Raw genomic sequence first — 17,570 nt, forward strand, 5'->3', positions numbered from 1 at the left:
TAAACTTCTGGACTTAATTCCAGTGATTGGAGTGGGGAGGGGGGTTGCCCCACACCACCAAGCATTTCTCCAGATACCAGTTGGTGTCCTACTATTCAACTCAGTCCTGACACTATCTACCCAGAGACAGCATCAGATTCCACAGTAAGGGTTTAGTCCAGAAGACTACACTCCCCCTCTGCCCAATCACACACACACACTTCCGATGCCATTTGCAAGCCCAGGTTGTCACCTATGCTTCTGACTAATTGGCTACAGTTTGGAGGTTGTCACGACCCTGTCCTTGGACTTCAGATGCCAGTTTCAAGTCCAGGTTTTTACCTGTTCTTCTGGCCAACTGGCTCTAAATCAGAGCTTCCCATGACCCCCTCATTGGGTTCAGTTAATTTGCTAGGGTGGCTCACAGACCTTCAGGAAATCCATTTGCTCACTAGATTACCACTTTATTATAAAAGGATATAATTCAGGAACAGCCAGATGGAAAAGATGCATAGGGGTAAGTAGGTGGGAAAGGGGCTCAGAGCTTCTATGCCATCTTCAGGTAAGCCCCTCTCCCAGTACCTCCATGTGTTCACCAACCCAGAAGCTCTCTGTACCTCATCCTTCTGGGTTTTTATGGAGGCTGCATCACATAGGCATGATTGATTAAATCATTCACCATTGGTGATTGATCCAACCTTCAGCCCCTCTCCCTTACCTGGAGGTCAGGGGAGTTGGGCTGAAAGTACAAAATCACACAGTTGGCTCCTCTGGCAATCAGTCCCCATTCTTAGGTGCTTGCCAGAAGTCTCCATTAACATAACAAAAGACACCTTTATAGCTCTCCTGACAGGAAATGAAGGATTTTAGGAACTCTGTGCCAGAAACGGGAAGACCAAATACATGTTCCTTATTATAAGTCACAATATCACAAATATTCTGTCATTTAACAACTTTTAAGAGCTATTTCTGTCTTCTTTTAAAATAAAAATATAGTCTTATCAAAAATACACAAATACAGAAGAGTAGTGTTGCTGCTTCAATTTCCTACCCCCTATACAAACCCCAAATTCACATGTTGAAGTCCTAATCCCCAATACCTAAGAGTAGTACCTTATTTGGAGATAGGGTCTTTTACAGAGGTAATCAAGTTACAGTTAGGTCCTTAGGGTGGATCCTAATCCAGTTATGACTGGTGTCCTTATAAAAAGGGGAAATTTGGACACAGAGACAGGTATAGAGGGAAGACAGTTTGAAACAAAATAGGAAGATGATCTACGTATGAGCCAAGGAGAGACCTGAAATAGATCCTTTCCTCACAACCCTGAGAAGGGATCAGTCCTACTGTAACCTTAATTTTGGAGTTCTAGCCTTAAGTCACCCAGTCTGTAGTTCTTTGTTACAGGACTGCTAGCAAACTAATACAGGTATTAACTGAAAAGCAAAAGTTTCTTTTTTTCTCTATTCTGACTCTCCTCACTCTCTCCCAACACTTACAAGGGTAGCAGATTGTTATGAAACCTTCGGGTCTTTTACTGTATGTGTTTTATTAATTTCTAGAGCAACTTAAGTCTTTTAAGAAAATATGGAATTAAAAAACAAGCAACGTACACCTGAAACTAACACAACATTGTAAATCAACTATACTCCAATAAAAATTTTTTTAAAAAGAGCAGCAAAAAGTAAAGTCTACAGCACTATATTCATAGTTACTTACTTTCTATGAAAAATTTAACTTTGAAACTGTAAGACCATCTCAGTAATACATACAACTGTTTTCTTAAAAGATTGACCTATTTTGTTTTGTTTTTAAACTTTTATACCAAGATATTTCACAATCTTATTTACTTTAATTTATTACTTTATTAAGATTGATTTTTCCATTCCAGTATTGTATTCCATTATAACCTTTTCTATTGCTTCTGCATAGTATTTTGGAAAAATAATTTGTTACCACTTGGTGGCACTACTTGGCTTAAAAATGAATCAGATTGTCTGCCGTTAACTGTACGCCGTTCCACTTAAATGACTAAATTCAGAGGGGATCTATTTGATATTAAGCAACTTAATATTATAAATGTTTGGTTCTTATTTTGTAAATAAAATAATAATTAGTGTTGTAAAACTGCATTTTATTAAAATGTCATATGGAATATAAAAACAAACCAAGCCTTAGTTTGATGGGGAGGGAAAGCATACAGATTTTTGATAGAAACCTCCTTTATTTAGTCCAGGCATTATTTATATTCTGCCTTAAACCTCTATGTGTCTAAATTTTAGAAAAATATATTTTTAATATTAGAAACAAACATCTTCAACTTCCCTTTAATATTAATATTTTCTAAGATGTGTATTTTATTTTGTCTTATATAAAACTAAGATATTAGATTTTTTTAGGTGATCAAAATAAATGACAGATGTAGGAAAACAAATTTAAAGTATATTTTATTATGTCTTCCTGCAACATACTAAAAACTCAGGCAGTCATTTTTAATATATTTTATTTGTTTTATTTAATTAGGCAAAGGATCTTGAAGTGTAAGATGTGGAAAGTTATGATGTCCCCAGACATGATTTTTACTTCTAAACAATTGATATATAATACAATAAAGCTAAAGTATTTGTGTAATTATTGTTTTCTGGGTTGCATATACAGCATATAAAAGGTAATGCCCCATGTCTTTTTCTTTTTTTTTTTTTCTCTTTCCGGGCTGTGCCACGCGGCTTGCAGAGCTTAATTCCCCGACCAGGTAGCGAACCTGGCCCCCCCCAAAGTGAAAGTGCCAGGTCCTAACCACTGGACCGCCAGGGAATGGACCGCCAGGAATTCCCCACCCATGTCTTTTTCAAAATTGAAATATAATACATACAGGAAACTGTACTAAGTATACAGCTGAGTGAATCGTCACAAAGTAAACACTCCATGACCACCATAAATCAAGAAATAGAATACTGCCAGCAACCAGAAGCCTCCTATGCTTCCTTTCCCAAGCATTCTCCCTTTCCCATTTCCTGGAGTAACGACTACGGTAGCTTTTTTTTTAAACCTGTTTTTGGACTTTTATAAAAATAGAATTATATAGTAGTAGCATTTTGTCTCTGTCATGTTTGGGAGATTCATGTATGTTATCAGCTACCAATATAACTGTAGCTCCCTTGTACTATTTTATCACCATTTATCTTTTTAGTGTTGGACATTTGGACTGAGTAATACTGTCATGAACATTCCTGTAAATGTTTCATGGGCTACATGTGCAACATTTATGTGGGATATATACCAGAAGTAGAATAACTGGGTCATTGGTGTATGTATGTTCAAATTTAGAAGATAATGCAAGAATTGTCTTCAGAGTCATTGTACCTATCCCATCAACAGAATATGAGGATTCCTATTGCTCTGTATTCTCACCAACACTTGGTATTAATAGCCTCTTAAATTTTAGCCCTTCTGAAGGATACATTTCCGTGATTCCAAATGAAATTGAGTACTTTTTCTTGAATTTATTGGCCGTTTGGATATCCTCTTTTTTATTATTATTACTATTTAATATTACTATTTAATATTAATACTATTTAATATTACTATTTAATATTTAATAAAATATTACTATTTTATTAGTAGTAGTATTTAGTATTATTATTACTATTATTACTATTTAGCTTTCTATATTACTGATTTATAGGAGTTACATATTTTATGGATGAGCCCTTTTTTTCCTACTGGAAAGGAACAGTAGGAAAGAACAGTTCTTTTCCTTCTGTTTTTAGGAGTTTTTATATATGCTAGATACAAATCTTCTGTTAGTTACATATGTTAAAAAAAATATCCATTTTGTCTTGATTTTCACCCTCTTAATGTTATCTTTTGATGAAAGGAAGGTCTTAATTTTAGTGTAGTCTGATTTATCATTGTTTTCCTTTATAGTCAATGCTGCTTGTGTCCTGTCTAAGAAGTCTTTCTCTGCTCCAAGAACATGAATGAAGATATTCTCTTATGTTACCTTCTACTATGTATCCTCTAGTGGTTCTCAACTAGAGGCACTTCACCCTGCCCTCATCCCACACCTTCCACCCCATGGGTAGGACATTTGGCAGTGTTCAGAGACATTGTTAGTTTTCACAACTGGGTGGGTGGAGTACTCCTGGCATCTAGTGGGTTGGCTAGGGATGCTACTAGACATTCTGCAGTGCACAGAATGCTAAGTATTCTACAATGCACAAAAAAGTTAATTTAGCCCAAAGGTTCACTAGTGCTGATGAGGTTTAGAGACACTATCCTAGAGGCTTTATTATTTTGCTTTCTACTTTCTATCTAGAATTGATTATTGTATATTACTTTGTATGTTGTTTATGATGCATTTAGATTTACCTTCTACCTAGAACTTATTCTAGATATTATATGATATATAGAGGTCACCTTTTTTTTTTAATGGATGTACATTTTATGCAACATCATTTGTTGAAAAGATTGTTTCCCAGCTGCTCTGCAGTATTAACTTTGTAATAAATCAAGTGACCATATATGTATGAATCTGTTTCTGAGCTCTATTTTTTTCCATTGGTCTACTTTATCTACCCTTGCACCAAAACTATGCTGTTTTAATTAACATGGCATTATAACAAGTCTTCATGTTCAATGAGGCAAGTTTTCCTACCTTGTTCTTCTTGGCTCTTTGCAGTTCCATATAAATTTTTACTGTCACATTGTCAGTTTTACAAAAATTGAATTGAGAAGGAGTTGACATCTTTATGTTATTAAATCTTCCAATCCATGAATGTCATATCCTTTCATTTATTTAGGTCACTGAGTCTCAAACTCTGTATTCTCAAGATCCATTTAAACTCTAAAAATACCTTTTTTTAATCTGGTTTTGGGGAGCAAGAATATCCTATTAAATATTTACATAAATAACATACTTTTGGGGAACAAGAATATCCTATTAAATGTTAACATAAATAATATAGTTTTGTGAAAAATATACTTTCCAAAACAAAATTTAGTGAGAATAGTGTTACATTTTTGCAAATCTCTTTTATGTCTAGTTTAATGGAAGACAGCTGGATTCTCATACCTGCTCTGCTTTAATCCATTGAGATAGCACAAGTCGTATAGACTGGAAAACTCTGTTGTACACTGTGAGAGAATGAGAGTGAAAAAGGCAAATAAGGTCTTATTAGTAATATTATGAAAACAGTTGTGATTTTGAGAATCCCCTGATAGGGTTTCAGGGACCCCCAGGGGTTCACAGATCACACTTTTGGGAGCTGTTGCCCTAGAGATTGCAACATGCATCCTTGACCAGTAAGAGTCTAATTAATTTACCTTATATCTTTCCAGACAATGTGAGGAACCTAAAACACTTTAATTCCATTAATCACCCCCCTCACCCTTTGCTCGGTTTATTTGCTATAATACTCACCTGTTTTTAACTCCATATATATGTTTTTTTTTAATTTTTTATTATTTATTTTTTTGTGTGGTACGCGGGCCTCTCACTGCCGCGGCCTCTCCTGCCGCGGAGCACAGGCTCCGGACACGCAGGCTCAGCGGCCATGGCTCACGTGCCCAGACGCTCCGCAGCATGTGGGATCCTCCCGGACCGCGGCACGAACCCGCGTTCCCTGCATCGGCAGGTGGACTTTCAACCACTGCGCCACGAGGAAAGCCCCTCCATATATATTTTAATCGCCATGAGACATCATCATTATTTTATGTCAGTATTTTAGATTTACCCAAGTTAACATTTTTAGTGCTTCTTATTTCTGCCTGCATCTTGAGTTCTCCACCTTCAATCATTTCCCTTTTTTGAAGAATACCCTTTAATATATACTTTGGTATAGATTTGTGCTGAGAAATTCCTCTCAGTTTTTGTTTTCTGGTCATGTTCTGTATTTCACCTTCACCTTTTTTTTTTTTTTTTGCGGTACGCGGGCTTCTCACTGTTGTGGCCTCTCCCGTTGCAGAGCACAGGCTCTGGACACGCAGGCTCAGCGGCCATGGCTCACGGGCCTAGCCGCTCCGCGGCATGTGGGATCTTCCCGGACCGGGGCACGAACCCGTGTCCCCTGCATTGGCAGGCCGACTCTCAACCACTGCGCCACCAGGGAAGCCCTCACCTTCACTTTTGAATGACAGTTTTTTACTGGTTAGAATGCCGGCTTGGCCATCATTTTCTTTTAATTAGGCTATTATCCCTTTGTGTTCTGGCTTCTGTTGTTTCTGTTGAGAAATCAGGTGCTACTCCTGTCAACATCTTCCAACCAAAAAGACCAGCAAAGAACACCTATAGTTGAACTTGGTTTTTACTTGTTGAAGTGAAAGATTCTTCATAGTATAGGGAATTTGGGGGTGTCTTTTTAAGAAGGTATTAGAACCTATTATAGGATTGGACTTTGGTTGGGTAATTTTAGAGAGGAGCTAACAAGGTAGAAGTTTGCTCTAAATTAGATGTTGTCAGAACATGGGCACATTTGACTGCCATCTTTTTTTTTTAAATTGAGGTGAAATTTACATAACATTGCAGTTAATCATATTAAGTGTACAATTCAGTGGTATTTAGTATATTCACAATATACTTTCCTTTCTCATTTCAAAGGTGTTTCAACACCCTGTAAACGTTAGGTAATCATTTCCAATTCCCCCCTTCCACTATCACCTGGTACCCTTTACTTTCTGTCTCTATGGATTTACCTATTCTTGCTATTTCAAATGAAAGGAACCGTACAATGATTCTTTATGTCTGACTTCTTTCACTTAGCATATTTTCAAGGTTCATCCAAGTTGTAGTATGTACTTCGTTTCTTTTTTTGGCTATTATGAATAATGATGCTGTAAACATTCATGTACAATTTTCTGTGTGTACGTAAGTTTTCATTTCTCCTGGATATATATCTAGGAGTTGAATAGCTGGGTTACGTGGTAATTCTTTGTTACCTTTTTTAAGAACGCCCAACGGTTTTCTACAGCGGGTACATTGTTTCAGTTTCTCACCAGCAATGTATGGGGTCTCTATTTCTCCACATTCTCATCAACACTTGTTATTTTCCTGGGTTTTTTTTTTTTTTTTTTTTTTAATTAAAGCTATTCTAATAGGTGTGAAGTGGTACCTTATTGTGGTTTTCATTTGAGTTTTCTTAATGACCAAGATAGTGAACATCTTTTCATGGGCTTGTTAGCCATTTGTGGATCTTCATTTGAGAAATGTCGATTTAAGTCCTTTGCCTATTTTAAAAATTGGGTTTTTTTTCTTTTTGTTGTTGAGCTGTTTATATATTCTGGATATTAAACCCTTACCAAATATATCTTGATAATGTCCTTTGCACAGAAGTTTTGGTGAAGTCCAAATTATCTATTTTTTTCATTTGTTCATCATGTTTTTGGTGTCAATTCTAAGAATTCATTGTCAAATCCAACATCATAAAGATCCATCCCTAAGCCTTATTCTAAGAGCAATAGCAGTTTTAGTTCTTATGTTTATGTTGTTGGTTCATTTTGATTTAATTTCTGTAGATGAAATGAGGCAGGGGTTCAGCTTCATTCTTTTACATGTGATTGTTCAGTTTTCCCAGCACCATTTGTTGAAAGACTGTTCTTTCCCCATCGAATGGTCTTGGCACCTTTTTAAAAATCAGTTGGCCAGGGCTTCCCTGGTGGCTCAGTGGTTGAGAGTCCGCCTGCCAATGCAGGGGACACGGGTTCGTGCCCTGGTACGGGAAGATCCCACATGCCGCGGAGTGGCTGGTCCCATGAGCCATGACCGCTGAGCCTGCGCATCCGGACCTTGTGCTCCGCAACGGGAGAGGCCACAACAGTGAGAGGCCTGCGTACCGCATAAAAAAAAAAAAAAAATCAGTTGGCCATAGATGTTTGGACTTATTTCTGGATTCTCACATCTATTCCATTGGTCTATATGTCTACCCTTATTCCAGTACCACACTGATTACTATAGCTTTGTAGTAAATTTTAAAGTTATTATGAGTCCCCCTACTTTATTTCTTTTTCATTGTTGTTTTTGCTCTTAAGGCCCCCTTACAGTTCCGTATGAATTTTAGGATCAGCTTATCCGTTTCTATTTAAAAAGACCATTAGAACTTTGATAGGGATTGCATTGAATCTGTAGATCACTTTGGGAAGTATTGTCATCTTAGCAATATCTTGTTTTCTAATCCATGAACATGGGATGCCTTTCCATTTATTTAGGCCTTCTTTAATTTCTTTCAGCAGTGTTTTGTAATTTTTCAGTGTATAAGTCTTTCACCTTCTTGGTTGCATTTATTCCTAGGTATTTTATTTTGAATGCTTTTGTAAATAGAATTTTCTTAATTTCCTTTTTGGATCATTCATTGCTGACATAGAGAAACACGATTGATTTATGTTTGTTTATCTTATACGTGCAAGTTTGCTGAAGTTGTTTATTATGTTAGCTCTAGTAAGTTTTTTGTGTGGAATCTGTGGGCTTTTCTATACAGGCATACCTCGTTTTATTGCACTTCACTTTATTGTGTTGCAGATACTCCATTTTTTTACAAATTGAAGGTTTGTGGCAACCATGTGTTGAACAAGTCTGTTGGCACCAGTTTTCCAACAACATTTGCTCACTTGATATCTCTGTTACATTTTGGTAATTCTTGGAATATTTCAAACTATCAAATAGCATTGCGTGCTACAGAGAAATTGTTCATGAAAGAAAGAGTCAATCGATGCAGCAATCTTCATTGTTGTCTTATTTTAAGAAATTGTCACAGTCACCCCAATCTTCAGCAGCCACCACTCTGATCAGTCAGCAGTCGTCAACACTGAGGCAAGACCCTCCACCAGCAAAAAGATTACAACTTGCTGAAGGCTTGGATGATGGTTAGCATTTTTTAGCAATAAAGTATTTTTAATTAAGGTATGTGCGTTGTTTTTTTTTAGACATAATGTCATGGCACACTTAATCAACTGTAATAGACTCTGGAAAAGCCAGGGGACTGGGGTCCCCATCATCTGCACAGTCGAAAATCCAAGTATAACTTATGGTCGGCCCTCCGTATCCAAGGTTCCGGATCCACGGATTCAACCCACCTCAAATTAAGTAGCACTGTAGTATTTACTATTGAAAAACATTCGCTTATAAGTAGATCTGTGCAGTTCAAACCCGTGTTGTTCAAGGGTCAACTGTGTAGTGTAATCATAACTTTTATATTCACTGAGGAACCAAAAAATTTGTCTTGTCTCTCTTTGTTGCAGTATTCCCTTTATTGCAGTGGTCTGGAACCAAACACCCGGTATCTCCAAGGCATGCCTGTGTATAGAATCATGTCATCTGCAAATAGGTAGTTTTACTTCTTTCCAATTTGGATGCCTTTTACTTGTTTTACTTGCATAAGTGCTGTGCCTAGGACTTCCAGTACAGTGTTGAATAGCAGTGGTAAAAGCAGGCAGCCTTGTCTTGGGAGGAAGACTTTGTCTTTAACCATTGATGAGTATGATGTTAGCTGTGGGTTTTTCATGGGTACCTTCTATCATGTTAAGGAAATTCCCTTCTAATTCGAGTTTGCTGTGTGTTTTTAATCATGAAATAGTGTTGGATTTTGTCAAATGGTCTTTCTGCGTCTATTGAGATGATTGTGTAGTTTTATTCCTTTGTTCTATAATATAATACATTGCTTTTCTTATATTGAACCACCTTTGCTTTCCTGGAGTAATCCCACTCAATTATAATTATAATCCTTTTAATGTGCTGTTGGATTCAGCTTGGTAGCTTTGTTGAGGATTTCTGCGTCTCTTCATAACAGTCTGTCATTTTCTTTTGGTATCTTTGTCTGGCTTTGGTTTTAGGGTAAAGCTGGCCTCATAGAATGTGTTAGGAAGTAGTCCCTCTTCTGTTTTTGGAAAAGCTTGTGAAGGATTGATGTTAATTCTCTAAATGGTAGAATTTACCAGTGAAAGCATTTAGTCTTGGACTTTTCCTTTTGGGGGGTTTTGGGAGGTTTTTGACTACTGATTCAGTCTCATTACCTAATTATAAATCTGTTCAGATTTTCTGTTTCTTCTTGAGTCAGGCTTGGTAATTTGTGTTTCTAGGAATTTGTCCATTTCATCTAAATTATTTAATTTGTTAGTATTCAGTTCTAACATTTTGTTATAATCCTTTTAATTTCTCTAAAGTCTGTAGTAATGTCCCTATTTTCATTTCTGATTTTAGTTATTTGCATCTTCTCTCCTTTTTTTCTTAGTAAATTTCTTTGTTAATTTTTTTGATCTTTTAAAAGAATTAACTTTTTATTTGATTCTATTTTTATATTTTCTTATCTATGCTCTAATATTTATTATTTCCTTCCTTCTTCTGGCTTGGGTTTAGTTTGCTCTTTTTCCAGTTCCTGAAGGTATAAAGTTAGGTAATAGATTTGAGATCTTTCTTCTCTTTTAATGTAGGTATTTACAGCTATAAATTTCCCTCCAAATACTGCTTTTGCGACATTCCATGAATTTTGGTATGTTGTGTTTTGTTTTCATTCATCTTGAGATTGCCCTCTTAATAAATCTCATCTGTAGGGAAGGCAGGCTGAAGCTGAGATAAACATAGTTGGCAAAGAAGGTAGCTAATCAACTCATTTAGCAAGGGAAGGCGCTATTTGGTAGTTTGTGTTACACAGTTACCTTGTCTGAAGTCAATATTCTGTGAGATATTTTTATGTTCAACAGGAGAACAATATGATTTAGCTGAAAGCATCAGATTAGTTCTCGGACATTAGGAGCTGCTTTTTTTCTTTCTCGCTCTAATTATTGTCTCTTTGTGTAGTTATTCTTTTTTTCTGTGTCTACTTTTAAGATGTTCTAACTGTCTTTCATTGTCATCAGTTTTACTGTGATGTATCTAGGTGTAGTTTTCTTTCTGGAGTTCCTGGTGCTTCCACAAACCACAGCTTGATGTCTCTTGTCAGTTTTAGAAGATTCTCAGCCATTATCTCTTCAAGCATTGCTTCTGCCCTATTTTCTCTCTCCTTTATTTCTAGGATTCCCATTAAATGTGTGCTAGATCTTTTCATTGTATCCTTTTTCAGGTTCCTGTCTTCATTTTCCATCCTTTTATCTCTCATTGCTTCATTCTGGGTACTTTATTCTGACCTTTTTCTAGTTCACTAATTAACTCTTAGTTGTATCTAATTTTTAGTTTTGTTGCATGGTGGCCAGAGAATGTGCTCTATGTGACTTCCATCTCTGTTGGAAATTTCTCTGTGGTCATTATAATATATAGTCAGATTATACAAATCTGTGTTTTACAAATACGTGTTTTGAAATAAAAATGTCTGTTTATTGTTGTGTAGAGTTCTCTATATATTTGATCGGTGGTCTTCAAAATTTTTCTTTGAAATGTCCTCTAAAAGAATTTTGACAAACTGTGGCATTTTTAAGTTGCATTTGTAATTTTTGTCACAAAGTGAAAGTATTTATCAATGCTTATATATTGTATACATGCTTTAAATCTAATTTCTTCAAAATCTTTGCACTGTAGATTTAATTAATTCAGCTTACAGAAAACGTCTGCCATGGCCTCTCCTGTTGCGGATCACAGGCTCCGGATGCGCAGGCTCAGCGGCCATGGCTCACGGGCTCAGCCGCTCTGCGGCATGTGGGATCCTCCCGGACCGGGGCACAAACCCGTGTCCCCTGCATCGGCAGGCGGACTCTGAACCACTGCGCCACCAAGGAACAGCTTCCCTTTTTAAATTCAGTTCACGTATCATACGTGTCATTGTTGGCAACCTTCACATTTCTGAATTTTTATTCTAAGACTGGGGATTGGGGAGGGAAGGGAAAGTAGGTATGGAGAGGAAGAAGGTAGAGTGAGAAACAGACACTGGAATCTTGCCTTGAGTTGTTTTTCAGTGAATTGAGACTATGTGGCCTTTCTGTATCGTTTGCTTTGCTGCCATGGCATTCTCCCTAAGAAAATCTGGTATTCTCAAACCTTTTATTTGGTTCCCCAGAAGTTTTTACACATCAGAGCAATGTACAATATCAAGGTTCTGGGTGGTGGTACCCTTCTAGATCCATGAAATATTCAGCTAACAAGACAAAGATCTGTGCCCTTGAAACTTAGTTTTATGGGAATGATGCACAAACAATAACTGTAATTAGTAAATATATTACATAGTATTTAAGAAGGTGATAAATGTTACGGGAGGAAAAAGAGTAAACCAGTGTAAGTGTATTTAAGAATGTCAGCAATAGGGAAGTGAGTGAGTTTTGTATGTAATGTTAACCAAAGTGGTCCAGGCAGGCATTATTCAAGAGAAAATAGTTGAGCAAAAGCAAATTAAATGAGGAAGTTTGCCATGAGAGTACCTGGGAAATAGAGCATTCCAGCTTGAGTAATTGTCAGTGCTAAGGCCTTAATGTGGGAGAGAATGTTCAAAGAATAGTAAGAAAGCCAGCATAGCTGGAACTGGGTGAGCAAGTTAGGGAGAGGAGTAAGAAATGAGGTCAAAGAGAAAAAAAAGAGTTACTGGGAAGGATCTTCATAGCACCTTTTACAGGGTATTATAAGGATGTTGGGGTTTTTTTCTTTGAGGGAAAAACAGGGAGCTATTGAAGGGTTTTGAGGAACTTGATCTGTCTTAGGTTTTAAAATGATACCTCTGATTGCAGTGTTGAGAATAGATGGTGGGTGGGCAAGAGTAGATGCACTAAGACCAGATTAGGAAGCCCTTGAAATAATACAGGGGAGAGATAATAGTGGACCTGGGTGTAGCAGTAGTGAGAGGCAATTGAATTCTGGATGTAATTTGAAGATGATGGCAATAGGATTTCCTGATGGTTTGGATATGAAGTGCGAATTAAAGAGAATAAGGAAGATTACTCGAAGGTTATTGGCCTGAACAACGGATGGAGATGGAGATAGTTGCAGATTTGTGTTTGGGAATCTTTCTTTCATAAAGTGAGAGAAAGATGATCTTGGAAGAGGAAAACTAGAATATTCTCCTTGATCTTTTGACTTTTGGGGAGAAGTGTTTAAAGCTTCCCTTTGTGACTGTCTGTCAGTTTCTCCTAATACTTGTAAGTTTATAATTTATATATTTTGTAGGTACTTTGTTGTATGCATAGGAGCTCATGAATAATATATCTTCTTGGTGGATCATGTACTTTATTAATATATAATATTCATTTCTAGCAGGTCTAGTGCTTTTGCCTTAAATTCCATTTGACTTTCCTGGTAGTAGAGACATCTGTTTTCTTTTCATTAACATTTGCCTAGTTTATCTTTTCATCACCTTATCTTCCTTTTTATAAACAACATATAGAATACTTATGTTGTTTCTATATGTTAATTCTATACTTAAAACAAAAATATGAATGCCTTTTTCTTAATATATGAACTTTTCACATTTATTCTGAATAAATTTATTCTGAATACCGATATGTTTGGATTTTTTCTGCTTTTTTTCTCTTTGCTTTGTTCCATTGTTGTTACTTTTTATATTGGATCAATTTTTTTCCATTTTTTAATTCTATAGATTTGAAATTATATATCTTATTTCACTATTTTAGTTGGTTATCCTTAACATTTTAACATACTTTTAAAAGATTTTCTTTTGATCATTTTCCGGTAGTCAAAACTCCCATGTTGAAATCTTTTGGGGATCTTTTTTCCCATATTATTAACTAGGAGGGCACTCAGGTGCAGGCCAGGAGTCTATCTATGGTTCACTTCCAGTCAGTCTGACAAGTTACTCTGATCCAGCATGATTATCCTGAACAAAAAAGAATACATGCTTCTCATTTCATAGGAATCCTTTTTGAACAACTGTCAACAGTTATTAGATTTAGTTGCATGTTTTACTAGTTTAATTGCTCACTAATGTTTATTGATTCTTCTTCACATATTCTTTTCTATCTATGCCTGAATATCTTCTTGAGTAATTCTCTCATCTGTAGGTGATAAACATTTGGAATCCTTGTTTGTCCAATGATGTCTATATTTTGTTGTTATACTTGAATGCTAGTTTAGCTAGTTATAGAATTCTGGGTTAAAAAGTATTTTCACATCTTTCACCATGATACTGGCAAAAATGGTAAGAATATGGGGAAACAGACATTCTTATACATTGGAGGTAGACGTGCATATTGATAGAGATTTAGGGAAATGATTTGAAAATGTATATTAAACTAAAAAAATTCACGTGCAATTTTAAAGGATCTACATTATCAAAATAAAAACATGACTATAGGGCTGTCTATACAAGGATATTTATTGTAGCATGTATATAATATAATACCATTTCTGTGAAGGTAAGCACAAAACAAATACATATGTATATATGTTTATATGAATAAGAAAAAGGAGTAGTAGGATACACCAGACTATTACATTGGTAACTGAAGTGGGATAGAGTGGGAAAGGTAGAGGAGATTGCAACAAATATGTTCTACTTATGTAATTTTTTCCAATAAATTTGATTTTTAAAAATGTTTTCTCAAAAGCCTGATGACACTACTGGTGATGAATTGTGTATCCTTGTTTCTTTGTAGATAGTCTTGTTTTTGTTTTTGTTTTTTCTGGAAATGAGTAGAATTCTTCCTTTTATTCTTAGAGTTCTGAAATTTCCCCCAGGACTTCTCAAGTGACATGTCTTTTTCTTCATCCTGCTGAGCACTCATTGAATGCTATTATTCTGAAGATTGTGCTTCTTGAGTTCTGAAATTTTTTTCTATTGTGTCCTCTTCCCTGTTCCCCTGGTTTCTTCTATAATTTCTACTCATTATAATTTGTGGGGTCTAGACTTTGTGTCTCTTTTCTGTTATTTTTTTTAACGCTCTTCCTACTCCCTTGTAAAAAAATCTTTCTATTGGAAGAATACCTCATTTCATCAGCTTTATTCACTCTGTTCTTCACCTCACCTGTTGAGAGTTGTTTTTGTTTTTTGAGTTTTTTTTTTTTAGTAGTTTTTTATTTCAAAGTTGTCAGCCTACTGCTACTGTACTTCTTTCTTTAAAATACAATAGTTTATAGAATCTGAGGATATTAAGTATATTTACTTTCTCTTTTTATTCTTCTAGTGGTTAACCTTCTAATTTTAACAGACATTTAAATTTGTATTTCAATCACTATTAATAAGTATTCATAACCTTGTTGTTGTAAAATACACTTAGCACACGAATTTCAGATCCCTTCACACACACAACCTTTTGGGAAAATTTTTCTGAAATGACAGGTAAGTGGTAAACTTACACACTGTGTGCCCTCAACCTGAATGTTGTATACTTTGTCTTTGAATAGGATTGTATCAATATAGTCAAAGTAATTTTAACTCCAAACTTTGAAATTATTGCTCCATTGATGTAATAGTCTTGACGGTGAAAAGCCTGATGCTATTCTGATTCCTATTCTTTTGTATAAAATCTGTTTTTAGTTCTTTTGTTTATTTGTTTTTTTTATTTGAGATTGTGGGCTCGTTTCTTTCCAGAGCCCTTGTCTATAACTGTTCAGGTTTATGGTTTTATTTGTCTACATATGTCTCTCTGGTCTAGTCCTTCTACTTTCATTTCGTTGGCATTTTACAAGAGAGAAAGATAAATTCATACCCTTGATATTCTGAAAGGGATCAGGAACTCTTAGAAACTCTTGAATCCTGAGTGGCCACTTCACATCTTTTTTCCTTAGAGCACTGGGTCATGCACTGTAATTCCCCTCTTTATTGCTTATTGAACAGTAAAGCCCTGCCTTATCCCACAAGAGTGGTATTGTTCTAGCACCAGCAACTCTTAAGATATGCTTCTTCCTATGGCTCTTTATCTTCTGCTTATTTATCCTGTTTATTATACCCTGGGAGTAGTGTAAGTTCTCAGGTATCTCCTCCCAGAATACATTTCTGCTTGTAAGGGAGGGTCTCCATTATCATTAGGAGCAGTACACAAATTCAGTGTCATCATTCTGTACATGAAGCAAGTTAATGGCAAGGGTCATGGGGAATGAACACTTAATGAGTAATTACTAAATAACAGGCCCTTTGCTACATGTTTTATGTACATTGTCTTATTTAATCCTTACAATCCTATAAGAAGGTTCCACTCTTATTTTATTGATGAAGCAACTTGAAGTTGAAGGAAAGTGGAGTAACTTTGTCCTAATACACTAGACGTTGTGGAGCTATTTCTCAGACCCAGGCAGGTCTGCCTCCAAAGAGTGATTGTCTTGGCACTGCACTATAAAATTTATCTAAAACTCTCTCTTTTCTGTGAGGCTTTTCTTAGCCATGGTATTTTATAGGACCTTCTACTTCCTCTGAACTGTAGCCTAATATTATTATTAAATAATTCATATTACTCACTGGGGAAATAATGTATTGCTTTTTATTGATAGCAGTTTTTTATACTTATGTGTCCTATATAGTCTTCCTCAGATAGCACTACAGTTAAAAAAAAAAAAAAAAAAAAAACTACCAACAATACCATTTGGATAGTTAGAGTTATGAATAATTAAAATTTTCCATGAAATACCTCAATATTAAATATGCTTCAGTCTCCTTTTATAAAACAGTAATATGCTATTGATAACATTTTGGTTTTATGGATTTGGTAATATGGAAACCAAACATTCTGTCTCTCATGGTTCAAAATTGCTACTCTTGACTATGACCTCAGTCTCTCTCCATATGAGTAAACCTGAAGGAAATTCTGCGGCTTGCAGGATCTCAGTTCCCCCACCAGGGATTGAACCCAGGCCGTGGCAGTGAGAGCACAGAATCCAAACCAGTAAACCACCAGGGAACTTCACATTTGATTATCAATAAGTACTTGCATTTTCTAAATATAATGTAGTGTTTTCTGTAACGTTTTGGTGAAATTTTGTAATTACTTAAATTCACAATAAATAAATGCTTCTGGTTTTATAATTGAACATGCAGTAAGTAAAAACTTGTTAGGTCAAATGTAAAATCAGAAAAAAAGCAGTGGCTGGTTTGTGATTTGCCTTTACAAAAATAATTCTTTTTTTTTAAGGACAGTGATATGAGAGAGGTGCATACTTTGTTTTAAGGAAAGCAAATTTCTTATATTTGAATTTTTTACCATCCTAAATGAAGATAATTATAGAGTAGTGATTACCTTGGAATATTTTTCTCAGAAGATAATTGGAATTTTGTAGGCTGATTTTAGAGAAAGGAAAGAAGAAAAGTTGAGTAAATGGTAATATCAGTAAGAGAATTCATGTTTAATAAATATATTATTTTGTAGAAAATAAAACTTCTGTGTTTTTTTTGTTTTTCTAGTTCTCAATGAAAGTGCCCCACTTTCCCATCTAAATATATATAAATTTGAATTTACTTAATAGAGTTTAAATGTATAATATAGGTGAAAGGTTAATTACAGAATTACAGAATTTTTTGTATGTGATCTGAACCCCCCTTTCAATAAAATGAAATTGTAATTTAGGGAAATAATGTATTCTCCAGATGTGAGAATGTTCTTGTTTACTTCCCATTAGACCATAAACAATTTTGTGTTTCCTAAATATGATTAATTAATATATGATTGGCAGATGAATTAATGGAACTTTTATAATGAGAATTTTACCGTAACCATTAAGATCTACAAAAGTTTTTTTTTA

General features: G+C 35.4%; 1 protein-coding gene across 4 annotated transcripts in view; it reads left to right on the forward strand.

The window, feature by feature from the left end:
* The window catches only part of ZNF644 (zinc finger protein 644), a 114,510-nt gene that overhangs the window by 67,141 nt on the left and 29,799 nt on the right, over positions 1–17,570 (forward strand). The window contains exon 2 of one of the 4 annotated variants that reach the window (XM_082834522.1): positions 9,209–9,294. The exons of the other annotated variants lie outside the window; for them this stretch is intronic. Coding sequence (XP_082690648.1) covers positions 9,260–9,294 — 35 coding nt within the window. The 5' untranslated portion in view covers positions 9,209–9,259. The remainder of the gene's footprint in view (positions 1–9,208; positions 9,295–17,570) is intronic. 4 annotated transcript variants of the gene reach the window in all.

This window comes from Leucopleurus acutus (assembly GCF_964270905.1).
Source record: "Leucopleurus acutus genome assembly, chromosome: 2".
Classification (NCBI taxonomy): Eukaryota; Metazoa; Chordata; class Mammalia; order Artiodactyla; family Delphinidae; genus Leucopleurus; species Leucopleurus acutus.